The sequence below is a fragment of the Chrysochloris asiatica genome, unplaced genomic scaffold, assembly GCF_000296735.1.
Source record: "Chrysochloris asiatica unplaced genomic scaffold, ChrAsi1.0 scaffold00187, whole genome shotgun sequence".
Taxonomy (NCBI): Eukaryota; Metazoa; Chordata; class Mammalia; order Afrosoricida; family Chrysochloridae; genus Chrysochloris; species Chrysochloris asiatica.
In genome coordinates this window covers 1,659,329-1,678,664 of record NW_006408705.1, presented here as the reverse complement: position 1 = coordinate 1,678,664, position 19,336 = coordinate 1,659,329, and the positions used below count along the sequence as shown (strand labels likewise).

The 19,336-nt window shown below is 40.8% G+C and overlaps 1 protein-coding gene across 1 annotated transcript in view; it reads right to left on the bottom strand.

Moving 5' to 3' along the window:
• LOC102812590 (glycosyltransferase 54 domain-containing protein-like) overlaps positions 1-15,369 on the bottom strand; it is a 132,148-nt gene extending 116,779 nt beyond the window's left edge. Inside the window, exon 1 of the mRNA XM_006872233.1 lies at positions 15,276-15,369. Within this exon, the coding sequence (XP_006872295.1) occupies positions 15,276-15,369 (94 nt within the window). The remainder of the gene's footprint in view (positions 1-15,275) is intronic.
• Positions 15,370-19,336: the final 3,967 nt, after the last annotated feature.

The following is a 19,336-nucleotide window of genomic DNA, read 5'->3' as shown; positions in this document are numbered from 1 at the left end:
GATGATATAGAGCTTTTCCATCATCTGTTTCCACAGATGTAGTCAATTTAATTTCCGTGTATTTCATTTGGTGAAGCCCATGTGTATAGTCATGTCTTATGCTGTCTAAAGAGGGTATTTGAAATGAACAGATCATTAGTTTTGCAGAATTGTATCATGTGATCTCCATATCATGTGATATGCATTATTTCTATCATCAAGGCCATATTTTCCAACTACTGATCCTTCAACTTTTGCATGTATTATGAGGCTGTTGAGAATAGCATGGGTTGGGTCAGGCACTCCTTAGTCCTCAAAGTGACATCCTTGCTTTTGAATATTTTAAAGAGGTCTTTTGATCATTAATTTAATAGTTACAGAAATATAGGCCCAAGTCAATGATGGAGGTTGCTTACATACCTTCTCTTTACTTGTTGCTATTCATTATATCCTGGTCTTCATACTAGACCAATAAGAATAATGTCAGAGATTCTGGGAAACCCAAGGGAATAGAAAATTGGTTGGAGGATATAGAGGATCACTATATAGGGAGGTAGAGAGTACACTGTTCTTTTCAATCACTCTTGTGTGGCTCTGAACTCTCTTCATCTTTTTTCTTTCATTCCTATTCCATACAGTTTTTAGAGTCCTGATATGACACTGTAGGATAAGCCTTTGACTGCTAAACTTAAGGTTGCTAGTTCAAACCCACCAGTTGTTCCCTGGAAACCCTGTACAGGGTCATTACGCGTTAGAACCAATCCTACGGTACTTAACAACAATAACCATGCAGTTTCTACAATAAGGCAGAACTTTGGAGATATTTCTACTGAAGGAAGCCTCCACATCTAGGAAGCTCAAGTAGAGATTGATAATGTTCCTGTTGTTAAGTGCTATCGAGTCAGTTCCGACACATAGTGACCCTGGATAGGGTTTCTGAGGAGCGTAGATATTGACAGCTAGCACTAAGTACCTGTTGTGCCCTTTCATAGCAACTGAATTTTCAGCTGAGCACATCACCTCCCAACTAAATCCTTTATTTCTCAGAGCTTCATGCCTCTAATCTGGTCATGTGACTGTTTCATCCCATGCAACGTAAGCAGAAGTCGAAATATGCACCTTTTCAATCCAGTTCTTAAAGGGAAGGGTATTATCTTTTCCTTGCTCATTTTACTTTTCTCTGTAGGAGAATGTAGACATGAGTGACCTGTTCTGGATCGTATATCTAAGGAAACGTCTTACGGATACACAACAAGACTGAGGGAACCCAAAGTCTCTAAGATGTTATGAAGGTAACCTCCACACCAACCATGTATGGTATCTATCAATGCCCCTAGAAATACTTTTAACTGACAAAAAAAGCAGCTAAGAACTTACACAGAGAAAATGAGGACATAAAGTAGTCTTCAGATGTTTACTTAAAGTATTTCAATAAAACATTTAAACATCCAGTTAGAAAGGCAATATATATGTTTAAAATTTAGTAAATGAAAAAGGGAAAGTGACTGGTATACAGTAGTTGTTCTTATTCAAATACAATTGAATGAGTGAATAAAAATTAACAAATGAATGGACTTGTCAGTGTGGGAACCAATATTGTTGAATCTTAAACTGAGTCATGCTTGAATCAAAAGAGTTACAACTTGGTGGCCTGATCACCATGGACAACTGGCATAGCATAGTTCACAAAGACAATGTTCTACATCCTACTTTGGTGAGTAACGACTGGAATCTTAAACGCTCCTGAGCAGTCATCTGAGGTGCAACTATTGGTCTCTCTATGAGGAGGAAAGAAGAGTGATGAAAATTAAAGAGATTTGGAATCAATTAGTTCAATGGAATAATTCAATGTGTGAACATCAGTCTCCAAAGAACTAACTAGTGCTTGGCTACTACTACCAACTGTTTTAAAAGGGATCATATCAGAAGGTCCCAGATAGAATAGGAGAAAATGTAGAACAAACTCAAAATATTAAAACAAAGACTAGACCACTGCTCGGAAGACACTGAAAGAACCCTGGAACTGAACTCAGCCTCATGATTCAATTTTTAGCAAAGTGGTACATATATATATAGTAGGCGGGGGCAGGGGAGGACAACACTGGTAAGGTTTACACACCAAGAATGGTCAAATATTCAAGATCAAAAGAGCAGCATTTACTTAAGGACAAAGGTCAGAGGGTTGGGAAGGAAGGTGGAATGGAACCAATCACAGGGAAGCAGTGGGACAACTGATGTTAAACAGAAGTGTCTGTAATGATTAAAATGAAACCAAGTATGTGATTTGTTGAATGTGAAACTGAAGGTCTGCTCTGTAAACCTTCACTCAGTTCACACACAAAAAGTTTAAAAAAGACAAAAAGAGATACAACTATGTTAGATAAACATTACATATTCATATAAACCCAAACCCAAACCCACTGCCATCAAGTTCATTCCAATACTATTTAAGGATGCTTGCAAATTTTAAAGAGGAATGCTGTTTTACCAGTATATGTCTATTTTATTGGTGTTCCCTGGGTAATAATCTCTTTGCAAAATAGATCACGTGTTGACATACCATGGATGATGCAACACAGCTGGACTTCTACAACAAAGCTCATTCCCTAAGAGATCAATTTGGTAAACATGAAAAGAAAGAGTTTTCTCTAGAGGAAGCAGTATCTACAGAAACAACTTTTCAGAAAGGTTAAAGGACATAATATCTCATCTTGGATATGCTTCTTATACATTCTTGCCTAACAATTCAATACACTAACAATGTATTTTAAGTATTTGTACGAGTTTCATCTTCACCCAGGTATTTCATGAGGATGAAACAATACACAAGGATAACTTAAAAAGTTCTGCTACAAAACCATGGTGTTGTTAGGTGCCGTTGAGTCTGTTCTGACTCAAAGTAGCCCTATGTACAGCAAAATCGTAGAAGCCTTTATTAGACAAAAACATCAAAAGGTGAAGTTACTATTTCTCAACATACACTCCATCTAGGTCTATACACTTCGGAAGGCAGTGAATTTTCATTTCTAAACCTTCCCTGAAGAATTCTGAGCTCCTCAATTTATACCACATCAAAACCTGCAGTTTTGGCATCCTCAAGAGACTCAAATCCTGTTCCTTTTAAATGTTCTTTGCATTTGAAAACAAAAAGAAGTCTGAAGGGGTAAGATCAGGGCTGTGGGGCAAATGGGTAAGGGTTCCCAGTGAAATTAGCATAGACCAGCCCTTGATACCCTGGAGGAATGACCAGGGGCAAAGTTGTGAAGGAAAGCAATACCTTAGTCAACTCTCCCTAGTTCTTAAAACTTCTTCTTAAAAAATCCCATGCTTGCTCTATCTCTTTTGAGGCATTCTATCAAGGTTAGTCATTTGGAGCCCCAAAAGTAACCTTCTGAGCTGACCTCTTTGCCTTAAATTTACCTAGCCCAGGAGATCCCTTGGAAGCTGCTGTTTGATTGGACCTTGCTCTGTCTGGATCATACTAGTAAATCTGAGACTCATTCCTGGTTGTGAATCGTTCCATAAAATCATCCTCACTAGAACTAATTTTGCTTAAAAAGACTGATGAAAAGATCAGTTCTTTGAGCTAACCCACCAGCTGTTCTGTGGGAGAAGGATCTGGCAGTTAGCTTCCTTAAAGATTTATGGCCTAAGAAACCCTATAGGGAATTCTACTATATCCTATAGGTCACTGTGAGTCAGAATCAACTCCACTCCAAAGCAATGGGTTTGGTTTGCTTTTGGGGTAGAAATGTATAGATACTCAGCAGTGAGTCAAATCAGAATGAATTGGTTCAAAGTCCTGAAATGCACCTTCTGAATCAATCAATAGGTCTTGGGTGATGCCTGAGCTATTGTGTTTCTAACAAGCTAACAGCTGATGTCATAGATCTGGGGGTCCTCTATTTGAAATGTAAGTGAGAAACTGAATTGTTTATTTAAAATATTTTAAACTAAAAACTAACCCGGTGAAAAGCATTTCTCCACTAAAGAAAAATTCATTGTATCAGAACTATATTTTACTGTGACCACTAGAATTTACCATCTGAATTGAGATTTAACTTAAGTGTTAAATAAACAAAAGAAAAATATCCTATTAGTCATTTTTTATGTTGATTATATGTGGAAATGATAGTATCTGAGATGTATTTAAATAAATAAAACATTATTTAAAATTACTTTCACTTGTTTCTTTTTACTTTTTTTACTGTGGCTGGTGTGGCACAGCAGGATAATGCACTGGACCACAAGGTCAGTTTGAACCACAAGGTTAGTGGTTCAAACTCACCAGCTGCTCCTTGGAAACCCTATACAGGGTCGTTATGAATTAAAATCAACTCGACGGCACTTAGCAACAACAAAACAACAAACCAACAAAAAGCACTGCAACTCAAAAATGACTCATAGCGATCCTGAATGGGTCTTCCGAGACAGCGAATCTTTACAGGAGCAGAAAGGCTCATCATTCTTCTCTGGAGAGGCTGGTGGGTTTGAACTACTGATATGTAGTTAGCAGTCCATAACATATGTTACAGTGCCACCAGGCCTCCTAAAATGGCTACTAGATAATTAAATATTGCAAATGTCCCTTGCAATTTATTTCTATTCGACAGCACTACTTCAGACACAGGTGTGCGACAAGGTTATATTCTTTCACCATACTTATTCAACCTGTATGCTGAGCAAATAATCCGAGAAGCTGGGTTCTATGAAGAAAAATGTGGCATCAGGATTGGAGGAAGACTCATTAACAACCTGCGATATGCAGATGATACAACCTTGCTTGCTGAAAGTGAAGAGGACTTAAAACATTTACTGATGAAGATCAAAGAGCACAACCTTCGGTATAGATTACATCTCAATGTCAAGAAAACAAAAATCCTCACCACTGGACCAATAAACAGCATTCTTATCAATGGAGAAAAGATTGAAGTTGTCAAGGACTCATGGAAGCAGCAGTCAAGAAATCAAAGGATGTATTGCATTAGGCAAATCTGTTGCACAAGACCTATTTAAAGCATTGAAGAGCAAAGATGTCAGCTTGAGGACTAAGGTGAACCTGACTCAAGCCATGGTGATTTCAAGCACCTCATATGCATGCGAAACTGGACAGTGAATAAGGAAGACCATAGAAGAATTGATGCTTTTGAGTTATGGTGTTGGAGGAGAATACTGAAGGTGCCATGGCTGCCAAAAGAACCAATAGATCCGTTTTGGAAGTACAGCCAAAGTGTTCCTTGGAGGCCAAGATGGCCAAACTTCTCTTCTCATACTTTGGACATATTGTCAGGAGGGACCAGTCTCTGGAGAAGGATATCATGTTTGGTAAGGTGGAGGGTCAGAAAAAAGAGGAAGACCCCCAATGAGATGGATTGGCAGAGTGGCAGCATCGATGGACTCAAGCGTGGCAACAGTAGTGAGCTTGGCCCAGGATCGGGCAGTATTTCGTTCTGCTATACATAAGGTCACTATGAGTTGACACCGATTCGATGGCACCTAACAACAAAAACAACAACTACAACTTCAGACACTTGCTATGAGTTGTTGTTGTTAAGTGCCGTTGAGTCAGTTCCGACTCATAGTGATCCTGTATAGGGTTTCCAAGGAGAAGCTGGTGGGTTTGAACCGTCGACCTTGTGGTTCGCAGTCCAGTGCGTATCCTATAGTGCCACACCATGAGTAGTAAGGCTCAGTGACACTCAAGATCTTCCCTAGAGTCTTTTTTATGAGGGAAAGTCACATTGGCTCCATTTGCACAGCTGGACTGGTGTTTGTTTACACAATTTTACCATAAAGATGGTAAACTGACTTAAGCAACTAATAATTGTTTATTTCAAGCCTTTGTAAAATGGTTGTATAGGAAGGTAAGCCAAGAAATATTGCTACTAGGATTTCAGTTCATATATGCATGGGCTAATTCCAAATAAAATATGCTTAAACATGTGTCTACCATCAGTGGATGGCTGCACACAAGTTCTCTCAGTAATACACTTGTTTTAGCCTCATTAGAGTGCCTTCATAAAAAGGGGTAACTTTTAAAAAGTTTTTGTGAATTGAGTGATAGTTCACATGGGGGAACATTATTAATTCGTTTCATTACAATGATTACAATCCCCTGCATGCTTCATTATTCAACAATATTTGCTTCTATTCCCGCTGTTTTTGTTTTTTGGGATGTGCACCAAAACACTCAGGAATATATATTCATTCAAACATCCAAAAGGCACACCCTGCCCCCTGACTGCCAGCACACATCCCCTTCTCCTTCCATGAGTCTAGAATCCTCAGCTGCTCCTTCTCTCCATGTCATCATCTCTGCTTCCATCTCTGGCATCGCCGCTTCTCTGCATAGGGTCCCACACTCAGTTCTAGCTCTTCTTCCTTGATGGTCCCAGGTTCCAACACTCCGGGACTGTAAAATCAACCACTCACCAAAAGGGATACTTTTTGTTCCAATGAAAAAAACAATTTTGAAATCAGGACTAACATCAAACTTTTAACAAAACTCAAATGGACATCTTCTCAAATCATTGAAGCTTTGCAACAAGTTTACAGGAATATGGACCCACAGAAAAAAAGAGTTTTTAAATGGATCGAGCATTTCATAGAAGATCAGGAAGCCCTCAAAGATATACCAAGAGTGGAAGGACAAGCAACGTTGATGAATGATGTAGCTAAAGTCCAGAAACTGGTATAAGAATTCAGAATTAACAATGATGCAATAGCTCATCACATGGTTTATCATTTTCTGTTTTAAGGGAACAACTGGGCCTCAGCAAGCTTTCAACATGTGATGGGTGAGAAATCACTTAGCTCAAAGAGCTGTTCTTCACATCAGTCTTTGAAGCAAGATCAAAGCTAAAGTAGATGGTATTTATGGAACAAATAGTAACTGGGAATGAGTCTTGAATTTACCAATATATCCAGAGAGTAAATCTAGAGAGTAAAGTTCAATCAAAACAGTGACTTCCAAGGGAACTGCAAGGCCATTTAAGTTCAAGGCAAAGAAGTCGATGCAGAAAGTTCTGGGAATTGTTTTTTGGAATTCTTAAAAAAAAAAAAGACACCAACCATTTCCTCCCAAAGCACTACATTCAGCTAGGCTTGATAATTCATTGCAAGGGCCACAAAGAACTCAGACACCATGCTCACAGTTCACAGTTATGGGGTTTATTAGGGATGTTAACAGGGTCAGAAATGTTTTTCCACTCAGGACAGCCTCTCCTCAGCCATGCACAGAGGCAGGCCTCTCTCTGCCTGGGCAATGTTACAAAGTTCTTTTAGGGCTGCTAATAAATGCTCACAGGGCACCATAAACCGCAACCCAAAGGCACTTGGCTCTAGCTCCATGGATCAGCAAGCCTAGCCTTCCCCAATTAAGTGCCAAGAGGCAACCCACTCTGCAAGAAAGCCTCCTGCAAAAAAAATCACTCCGCTTTATTTGCTCCATGAGCTGAGAAACCCACTGCTCTGTCTTGGGCTCTGCTCTTGGTTCTGCTGCTGTAGTTTCTCTGCCACTCCTCTGTACCACAGCTTCTTGTCCCTAGGTGGAGGAGGCTCTATGCACAGAAATCTGTGCGTCAGAAGGACACACTCCACTCCTAGCTCTTTGATGGTAGTGAGATGCTCCATTCCTGCTTCTGAGGTGACTCATTTTATACGTGTTAGGGTTCCAAGTTTTTACAATCACAATTAATTCTGCTAACCACTCACAACCAAATCACATAACTTTATCATCATCTTATCCCCACTTCTCTTACTCAGTAGGGCAAAATCTTACCCAGCAGGACAAATTCTTGTTACAAATACTATGGGTGTTGTTGTTATGTGCCATCGAGTAGGTTCCGACTCATAACGACCCTGTATAGGGTTTCCGAGGAGCAGTTGGTGGTTTTGAATTATTGACCTTGTGGTTCGCAATTCAGTGCTGATCCTATAGTGCTAGAGAACCAATATGAAGTACTTCACTGTGGATACAGGATGATCATGGGGGCTTATTAGAAATAAGTTCTAAGAAAACAGAAAACAGCATTGGTGAGAAAACAAAGCAAGGAACGTTGTATGGATGGGGTTTTTTCCCCCATCATGACAATGCTCCTACTCATTCTTGGAAGGCAGCAGGACTGTCCTACAAGAATTTCGGTGGGAGACATTAACCCTTCACCATCAAGTCCTGATTTTACCTCTTTAGAGTTCTTTTTGGTCTCAAACTCAAAAACCATTTCAAAGGGATGCAATTTAAGTCTCTTGAGGATGTCATTTTGATGTGGTATAAATTGAAGAGTGTAGATTTCTTCAGGGAAAGGTTACAGAGATGGAAACACTGCCTTCAGAAGTGTATAGACCTACATGAAGGATATGTTGAGAATAGCTCCGCTTATTGACATTTTTGTTTAGTAACAATTTCTATGATTTGGTTACAATACTTTTTGACTTACCCTCATATATTCTACATTACAAAGGCAATCCAAGCTATTTTAAAGAATAATAATTTAAAAATTCTAGCAGGCATGCATAAGCCCACTACTGCTTGAGACTTAAGAGAGTCCATTTGTGCACTTTTCAGATCAATTTTCCCTTCCTTTATTCCCTAAAATGAGCAGAATCATGAATTTTGTATTTATCATCCATTACTTAAAAAAGATTTTTTTGCACCCTTCTGCAAGATGAATTACACTTGATTTTAGGTCTTAATAATTACAACAAAACTATATGTATTCTTCTGTACTTCTTTTGCTCAATTTGTTTTTCAGATCCAACCATACTGAAGAGTTAGTGATGACCTTATTTATTGTTTGCTGCTGTAAAATGTTCCAGTGTATGGAATACGCCACAAAATATTTATCTACTTTTGATTAATACATTATTACACGAAATTCCATGAAGGATATTTTGCTACATGTCTCTTTGTAAGGAGATTCAAGATTTTCCCTAGCATATATCTGGTGGACGGCATGGGAACTGAACAGTGAGAACAGAAGTTGTCTGTAAACCATTGGCAAGGCATCATACAAACAGAATTTCAACCCCTAGATCATAGGAAATTGAACATAGGCATTGTTTCATAATGAAGCTGACTGAATGTATATTCATCCAAGTGTTGTCGTCTTTAGCTGCTGTTGAGTTGGCCAAAGCACAACTAAACAAACTGCTATACATTCCTGTGTCATCCCGTAGCTGGTTGCACTTCACACCATTGTGATCCATGGGATTTTCACGGGCTGATTTTCAGAAATAGATCACGAGGCCTTTTTTCCTAGTCTGCCTTATTGTGGAAGCTCCCCTGAAATCTTTTCAACATCATAGGAACACTCAAGCTTCCAGTGGCAGACGGGTAGTTGTTGTTGTTGTTGTTAAGTGCCGTCGAGTCTGTTCCGACCCATAGCGACCCTGTACAGGTTTCCGAGGCTGCAAATCTTTACGGGAGCAGAACGCCTCATCTTTCTCCCGCAGAGCGGCTGGTAGTTTTGAACTGCTGGTCCTAAGTTCGCAGCCCAATTCGTAACCACTACGCTACCAGAGTAGCTGTGTGATATTATTGTTAAGTACCATGGAGTCAATTCCAACCCACAGCGACACTGTATAGGGTTTCCAAGGAGCAGCTGGTGAGCTTGAACCATCGACCTTGCAGTTCAAATGACTTTGCAGTCTGACACGTTAGCCCACTGCACCACACCAGGACTCCAGTAGCTGTGTAGAAGGGGTAATACATTGGAATTGAATAAGATCTAGGATTGCAAGTCAAAGAATTTCCTGACTGAACTGCATCATTCAAGGCTTATTGTATTGTTATGAGCCATCGAGTCAGTTCCTACTTTTAGAAACCCTAAATAAAACAGAACAAAACACTGTCTTGTGCTGCTCCATCTTCACAATTGCTGTTGCCTTTGAGCCCATTGATGCTGCCCCTGTGCCAATCCATCTCAATTGGACCTTCTAGTTTTTGGCTGACCCTCCACTTTGCTGCTGTTGTTAGGTGCCATAGAGTTGGTTCTTACTCATAGCTACCCTATGTACAACAGAGAGAAGCACTGTCTGGTCCTGTGCCACCCTCACAATTGTTACACTTGAGCCCATTGCTGCTGCCACTGTGTACATCCGTCTCATTGGGAGGCTTCCTCTTTTTTGATAACTCTCCAGTTTACCAAGCATGATGTGGTTTATATTATTGTACTGGAGAACTTCACCTGTCAGCAATATGTGATAATATAGCTCACTCCCTCCTCCTTGAAATACTCTTGATTTCACTCTCATAAGTCTTATATTGATGTAAAATTTCCAAGGACTCACTTGGAACTTTCTTGTATTACACCCATATCCTGGGTAATCTCATGGTTTCACATGTGACACTACAGGATCATCACTGGACTGCGAACCACAAGGCCAGCAGTTCAAACCCACCAGCTGCGCCTCAGATACCCTACACAGGATCACGGTGACTTGGAAACATGGCACTAAACAACAATATACTGAGGAACCCCAAATACTCATATATCCACAATTCTAACTCAGACTAATATATACAATTGTGAGAATCAACTCAAAAACAATGGATTTGCCCCCTCTAAGTCTGAAACTCAAAGGGAACACATGAGCAGGCATGTAAGTTTTCTGACGACCACATTGGTCTACTGGTGAGTGGAAGAGGGGAAACGGCAGCAATGAAGGAATAGGCTGAATTCAACCACGGTCCATAGACTCCCATTGACCTGTAGATGAGAGAAGAGGAAGGGCTGGTTTGTCCAAAGTGTGGTGAGACCTGGGGACACCTGAGCCCATGGACAAGGACATAGCCACAGAGGGCTAGAGTTGAGAGTGAAGCATACAGCTGATATGAAGTGAGGGGAGATGCACAAGAACACCCAAACTTGTAGATAGTACCCATTTGACCTAGCTTCAATGACTTGATACTCAAAACTTGACTAGAGGAACAGTGAAATAAAAAAAAAATTTTTTTTGATAAAGAAAACGAGGGTAAATTGCTACAATTTGATGAACTTGACATATATATACTCATGGAGGTAGTAACTCTAAATACCAACAGAGAGGGAAGGAGTCTTCATATCAAGTATCAAGGCTATCCCCTTTGTATACAGGACAGATAGGGACGGGCAACTTAGACAATGGCTACCTAAAATGAGGGGGCAAAAAAGGCATGAAGTGACTGACTTGCAAGGTTTCAAAAGGGAGTTTAGTTTAAGAGTGTGGGGATAAGAAAGAGTCCCCACTGAATAGTTTTCATCTTGTCTAGATGGATCTGGTTAAAAGAGATGAGGATAAGATTCTTATGATTCAATAGCGAGTAATCTTTCAGTCCAGAAACAGGACCATCAAAGGAGAAGAGCACAAGCAGAATGCAGGACCTCATCCAGAGAAGCAGCGACACTAGAGATGGAGGCAGAGATGGGGACATGGAGAGAGGGAGCAGCTGAGGGCTCTAGATTTATGGGAAGAGAGGGACTAAGAACTGGTAGACTGAAGGCAGACTTGCAGAATGTGCCCTTTGGGGGTATAATTATTATATATGCCTGAGGGTTAAAAAAAAGAGAGAGAGAGAGAGAGAGCTAAAGTGAATAGACAGAAATACTGTTATCTGATGGTACATGGAGGGGATTATAATCATTATAATGAAACAATGTGTATGATATGTTGAATTTAAAACTGATGATCTGCCCTGTAAACTTTCACTCAATTCACAATAAAAACTTAAAAATAAAAAACAATGGGTTTGGTTTCATTTGGTTTTATTCAACACTTTAATTGGGATGTCTGGTATCCACCTAGTATTTAACAGAAATAAAGAATTTTGTCTCTCAAGTCTGTTCCTTCCCAAATGTACACCAGTTCAGTAAATGGCAAATTCATTTAGTCAATTATTTAAACAAATGTTTCTCAAGCCTGGGGATTATGTCCCCCAGAGGACATTTTGCAATGTCTGAAGACATTTTTATTTATCCCACATTTGGGAGTGGTGCTATTAGTATCTTTTGAGTAAACATATGGATGCTAAACATCCAACAATGTACAGGCCAGCTCCACACAACAAAAAGATCAGCTGGCACAAAATATCAATAGCACTGCAATTGAGAAACCCTGGTTTAAACCAAAAACTCTCAGGAGTATTCTGTGATTCTTCTTTCTTTCATAGTGTGCATCCAATAATCTTTTAAATGTATCTATAAGATCACATCACTCTTCTGCACAAAACCCTTTAAGATCTTCCTGTCTTACTCAGAATAAAATCCAAAGTCCTTACTACAGCTTCCATGATCTCATTTTTGTTCACACTGGTCTCCTGACTGTTTCTTAAACATCTCAAGCTGATTCTATTTCAATGCCTTTGTACCTGATTTTCCCTTTGCATAGAACACTTTAACCCCAGATATCCATATGTAATGCTTTCTCACTTGGTTCAAATATACCCTTCTCAGAACATCTTTCTTTGATGTTGTAGTTGCTGGGTTTCTTCAAGTCATTTCTGACTCACAGAGACCTTACGCACAACAGAATGAGGCACTTGCCACATCCTGTGTCATCCTCACAAACTAAGTTTGAGCCCATTGCTGCTTCCACTGTGCCAATCCATCTCACTGGGGGTCTTTCACTTTTTTAATGACCTTCCGCTTTACCTACCATGATATTCTTCTCCCGGGACTGGTCCCTTCTGACAATACGTCAAAAGTATGAGAGATGAAGAAATTTTACTCAGAATGGTTCTAAGAATTCTAAAGGCAAAATATTGAATGATGCAGAAAGCATCAGAAGAAGATGGAAGGAATACACAGAGTCACTGTTCCAAAAAGAAATGGTTGATATACAACCATTTCAAGAGATAGCATATGATCAAGAGCCAATGGTACTGAAGGAAGAAGTCCAAAGTGCACTGAAGGCATTGGCAAAAGACAAAGCTCTGGAAACAGATGGATTACAAATTGAAATCTTTCAATAAACTGATGCAGCACTGCAGGCACTCACTCATCTATGCCAAGAGATTTGGAAGAGAGCTACCTTGCCAATTGATTGGAAGAGAACCATATTTGTGCCCATCCCAAAGAGAAGTGGCCCAATGGAATGTGGAAATCATCAGACAATCCCATTACTATCACATCCAAGTAAAATTTTGCTAAAGATAATGTTTTCTCTGATTGTTGTTGTTATTGTTAGGTGCCATCAAGTTGGTACAACTCATAGCAACCCTATGTACAACAGAATGAAACATGGCCCAGTCCTTCACCAACCTCACAGATTGTTAGCACTATGAGTTTACAGAAAGATGATTTGCCATAAAAATGAATACATACATACATTTTTGAAGAAGGAAAGAATAAAACAGTAGGCAGTGGCTATCTTTATAATAAACATTTCCAAGTGCCCATTGATTGTAATTACAATTATAGATCAAAATTTTCAGTTGGGCTATTTATCTCTGGCACTTTTTAAAAGTTACTAGTTCAGACACTGGAGTCCTGGTGTGGCGCTATGGGGTAATGTGTCAGATAGCAAAGTCACTTGAACTGCAAGGTCAGCGGTTCAAGCTCACCAGCTGCTCCTTGGAAACCCTATACAGGGTCGCTATAGGTCGGAATCAACTCACTGGCACTTAACAACAACAGTTCAGACACTAAAGTTTGTATTCTCTTCTTGTTTCTGTAAGAACATTTCATTCCAGTGCTAGGACTGATTTTCTCAATGTTGTAAAGCTAGGTGCCACAGAAATGTTTAAATAGAAGACATGGAAAAGGACAAATCTGCCTTCTCTGCTATTTTAAGAGTCTTTTATTCTCAAAGACAATATATCTCAATTTCTCAATTTGAACATTTGGATTATGAGACTATGAATGCTTTGTGAAATCAAACTTCTTTTTCCTGGTTATAACTGGAACACACACCAATATGGCTGCATGTACCTCAAAATCTACAGTTTCGTTATAGTAGTTTGCTGTAGTACAAGTTCTGTGGTTATCATCCAAAAGTATTATAAAAATAAGTCTACATTTTGCTTGCTAATTATAAGAACCCTTTTTCATTGTTGTAAAAGTGATCATTGTTTATTGTTAAATACATTTGATTAATGTTCTTGATAGAAACTAGAGAAGAGGGGAAATGTATAAAATGACTAAATATCTACATACAGGATCACATTCATTGGTATAAAGCCAGTTGCCATTGAAAGCTGACTTCAACTCATAACAACCTTCATGTGTGTCAAAGTAAAACTGGACTCCAAAGGATTTAATGGCTGTGGTTTTTTCAGAACGGAGCTCTGGTGGTGTTGTAAAATAAGCACTGAATTGCTAACCGCACGATCTATAGCCCCACCAGCCATTCTCTATAACGAAATGAGGCTTTCAGCACTCAGAAATATTTGCAGCCTTGGAAACCCTATACAGGGTGGGTCTGAATTGGAATCGACACCTGGAGACTTTAACTATGCTGTTGTTGCTGGTGTTTGGAGTCCGTTTCTAGTACTAGAACTTCCCCGTAAGGTTTCCATGACTGTAATCTACCAGCTGCTCCAAGGGAGAAAGAGGAGGCTTTCTGCTCCCGTAAAGATTTACAGCCTCGGAAACCCTGTTGAGGGTCGCTATGGGTCGGAACCGACTCGACGGCACTTAACAACAACAACAATCTACTGGAGGACATCACCAGGTCTTTCTCATGGTTCTGATCTTTCGGTTAAAAGCCAAGTGCCTATCTGTTGTTTCACCAGGGCTTTTAGCAAGCCTATGGACAACATATTAAAATCTTGATGTGTTTCAAAGCAGTGGTTACAGAAAGCGGCATTGTCCATTTGAGAAAGTCACAATGTAAAGGCAGACCTCTAAATTGTCAATTACGTCCCTCTTCCAGCTTCAAAAAAAAAAAGCTTTAGGGAGCTTTGGAGTGTCACCCGATAACAGAGTCAAGACTACAAAAGAGGAAAGATGTTGTATTTGAAGTTCTTGAAGTCAGACATTCAGACATTTCTGAAAAGGATGGGAAGAAAAGAATGGAAGGCGAGAGGGGAAGCTGGGGCGCAGACTGGATATTTGGGCCTTAGAAAGGGGCACCCACACACTTTGGCACAAGGGTCAGGCAGAGCGCCCTACCAGCCAAGTCCGTTAGCGCGCGTGCGCCTGGGTGCCATTACAGGTTAACCGTCCGCGGTACGGCACAGTACCGTCGCGGTTTTCCCATTACAAGGGCATGGAACTGCCGCCAGCTTCCCTGTCTCCTCCCTTCTCACCGACCAAGCGGGCTTCTGGCTCCCCCGGAGCCACAAGAGCACAGAGGCTGGGCAGCCACCCGCAGCTTACTGGTTTGAGTCATCCTGGAGATGCAGAAACAAGAGAAAGTAAAGAGCACGACGGCGACGAAAGCGATCAGCAAGTTGACTTGCTTGGTCTTCATGGCGCAGGCTTGGGGAAAGGTTCAGACCGAGACGGACCTCGGCTGCTGAGCGCATGTGCTCTGGGCTCGCGCCATGCAACCCCTCCCATTCACCTCCCAGGTCGCTCCCGAAGCCAGCACCCCGCCCTCTGGAAACTCAGACCCAGCAGAATTTCTGCATCCTTTGTCTTCTGCCTTACGGTTCAGCAACTAATCGCTTGCTAGGGTTGCAGGTTGTTAAAAGCAATAAACTCTGGGGAAAAGCAGTGCTGCCTGGCACGTGGTAAGTACTCGGTAACTGTTACTTTTGTACCGGTTATCTTGTTAAGGCTTCACAATTTACCTACTCTGTTGGCTGGCTGGTTTGAACCGCCCACTTTGTGGTTCCTTGTCCAGTGTTTATCCTGAGCAGCCACCGCGCACCCCAGTTAAATGCCATTGTTACTTTCATTTTATAGATGAAGGAACTGAGCTGTAGTGCAGTTGAGCTATTTTCTGCGGGTTCCACAACTGGAAGTGGTTCCTTCACAAATTTTGTACACAGATAAATTCCTGGAGACAATATGAGTCTTTACTAGTGATAGACCAAAAGGATGGTGGGAAAGGAGGAGCAAACCTGACACCCCTCACGCACACCCGTCTGGTAACCGCCAACAACCACAGGTAGAAGATAACTAAATAAAGACAAAAAGAAGTGAAGTCTCTGAGCTACGAGAACGTCAGAGATGGACATTTTCAATAATAAATACCCCTAGACAGCCGTGATTGAAGTCTTATCACACTGGCTTTTAGAGACACATCTGCTCGCCTCTCGAGTGTACTTTCGCTTACTATTAAACCTGCTTTCTCGAAGTCCTGTTGTCTTGCGTCCCAGACACGTCGCCTGAATCTGCAACTTCTTGCTAGTCCACGCATGTTCGGTGACACTTGGAGATCATTAGTCCCATTTATCACTAATAAATGCCCAATTGACTTTGAGATGGGGCTTATATTTTTGTTTGGGAAGTGACCAACTATAGACCTTCAGTGTAAATCTATGCATCTATAATTTTTAATTTATTGTGGGGCTTTTTTTTTTTTTTTTTTTTTTCCCACCAGGTGAGAAGTAAAGAGTCAAGTTTTCTGTGAAAGAAAAGGTAATGTGTAGGAAGACTCTAGCTGAGCTTTGCCAAATTCAAGTTATCAGTTCATCAGACCTTTCCTCAAGGCTGGAAACACTAAGAGAATATCACCAGCGTGAGGCTACCTTTGGGCTTCTTCAACTGTGGTTTTTAGTTTCTTTTCTTCACTTTGCTCATTCTTCTTGAGACCCACTGGCACCATGTGGTAATCAATGTTCTACTTCAAATCAGAAATGACTGGGCTAGTTTCTGGCCTTTGGAAGGGGAGAGAAATTTGAACATATACCTTCATAAGCTGGAGCCTGAACATGAGAAAAATGAAAATACTTGCAACTGAATGAGTAAACATTATCATAATAAATAGAAAAAAAACCTCTGAAGTTATCAATGATTTAATTCTACTTGGATCACCAACCAGTATCCACGGAAGCAGCAGTCAGGAAGTCAAATCTGCTACAAAAGACGATTTTAAAGTTTTAAAAAGCATACATGTCATTTCGATGAGTGAGGTCCACCTAAACCAATGTATAAGGAGCTCTGGTGGCGTAGTGGTTACGAATCAGGCTGCAAATCTTAAGGCCAGCAGTTCGAAACTACCAGCCGCTCTGCAGGAGAAAGATGAGGCGTTCTGCTCCCGTAAAGATTTATAGCTTCAGAAACCCCGTACAGGGCTGCTATGGGTCGGAACCGACTCGACGGTACTTAACAACAACAATAACAACCCAACATATGGTCTTTCAGTCAACATGTCAGCATGCAAAATGACAGTGTAAAAGGAAAACAGAAGAACTGGTGCATTTGAATATCACCATTGTTAAGAATATTGGATATACCATGGGCTGCCAAAAGAACACACAAATCAGTTGGAAATACAACCAGAATGGTCCCTAGAAATGAGGACGGTGAGACTAGCTCATTTACCTTGGACATGTCATCAGGAAAGACCAATCTCTAGATAAAGGACAACATATTTGCTAAAGTAAAGGGTCCATGAAAACACGGGAACCCCTCAATGTGATGGAATGACTGATAGGAGCAACAGGGGACCCAAACATACCAGTGATCCTGAAGAGTTGGAGTCAACTTAATTACAACTAACAGTAACACTTTCTCTTGTGGTAATGTCCAGGAATTGTGACCTTCAGTTGTGGAATGTTGTTTGTTGTTAAGTACCATGGAGTTGGTTCCAACTCATAGTGACCCTGCATAGGGTTTCTGAGGCTGTAAACCTTTACGGGAGCAGAAAGCCTCATCTCTCTCTCTCGTGAAACAGCTGGTAGTGTCTAACTACTGACCATAAGATGAGCAGCCCGATTCATAACCGCTACACTACAGTTGTGGAATAAGAGCCCCAAAAGGGGCATAATTTTTAGAATAAGTTTTTCTCCTTTGTTCCTTCAGTCCCTTGCTGGAGCTTCCCATTAGCTAGGCTGTACTGCCTAAACTAGGAAGTTTAGTTTATTTTAGTTTAGTTCTATTATATTACCAGTTCATACTAACCTCTCTCCTCTCATAGGTCAGGATAAAGAGAAATGTAGACTAAATTAAGGGAGGAGAAGGAAGTTACCCAAAACAAAGACATACGTCCAAAATCAATTCAAGTATGCATCGTTTAATATCCATAATTGTTGTTGTAATTGCTGTCAAGTTGGTTCCGACAGAGCAGCTGGTGAGCTTGAACCACCGATCTTGCAGTTCAAATGGCTTAATACAGTCTGTAAAATAGACATTATGTGATATGGATACGATACACAGGTAGTCCTGTACAATCCAGAGTTAAACCCATAAAGCTTGTTTTCCTAAGACCTTGGGATCTTAGGAAACTCTGTAGGATAAGCACTGGAACTGAAAACCACCAAAGTCAGCGTTGTAACCCACCAGTAGCTCCATGTGAGAAAGGTGAGGCTCTCTGCTTCCACAAAGAAGTACAGTCTTGGAAACCCTATATACGGTTGCTAAGAGTTGGAACTGACTCAATGGTACTTAACAACCACAACATTAAGACCTTATATGAGCCCACAGGACAAAACTCAAGAGCTATAGCTTCTCAATACAGGTGGCTGGCTTTGCCGGGTATGTGACTGGGTCCAGTGTGGGCTGTGCTAGCAGCCTGATTGGGACTTTGTGCATGTCTCAGTGAGGGTTGTGGGGGTGCGGCTGAGGAAGACACACAGGGGTTTCAAAGAGGTGACTGTGGGGAGTGGGTTGTGGATGCCAGGAGTACAGTGGGTGGTAGCTGCCCTCACGTTTGCTGTCCTGTTGATGCAGTTGCTTCCTGATCATGTACACCCTCTGCTGCCTGGAGCTGGGAGCCTGTGAACATCCTGGCCCCAGCTGAAGCTGCTAACACCTGCAGCAGGAGCAGAGGAGCCCAGCCAGGAGTGAAAGGCTGCATGACTCTTGGGGCAGGTGAATGGAAGCCAAGAAGAAAGGAAGAAGGAGAAGGGAGAGGCACTTTGGAAGTTGGGATGCAACCTGGAGCCATGCTGTTCCTTCACTCTGGTGGTTTGGGGTCTTTAAAATTATTAAGGGGAAAGGAAAACAGCTTTCCCTTTAAAAATCAACAGAAATAACAAAATCTTATTAGGCCATGGTGTATGTGCAGTCTGATGGTGTATAAATGAATATTTACACATACCTGTATTTCATTGTCTTCTTAGTTGAGCTCACATTTTTCATTAGCGTCTATAAAGTTCTTGGCTATCCCACATCAAACTCAGGATGTCTGAATGTCTTCATCAAGTTAGCTAGCTTCTTATTCCTTAGTTTTATCAATGACACCATAGTACTACTGATCAGTTCAATTCCTTTCATTATATTCCATCGTTTATAAAATCTTCACACTACTTCTTTGAAATGGCTAACTT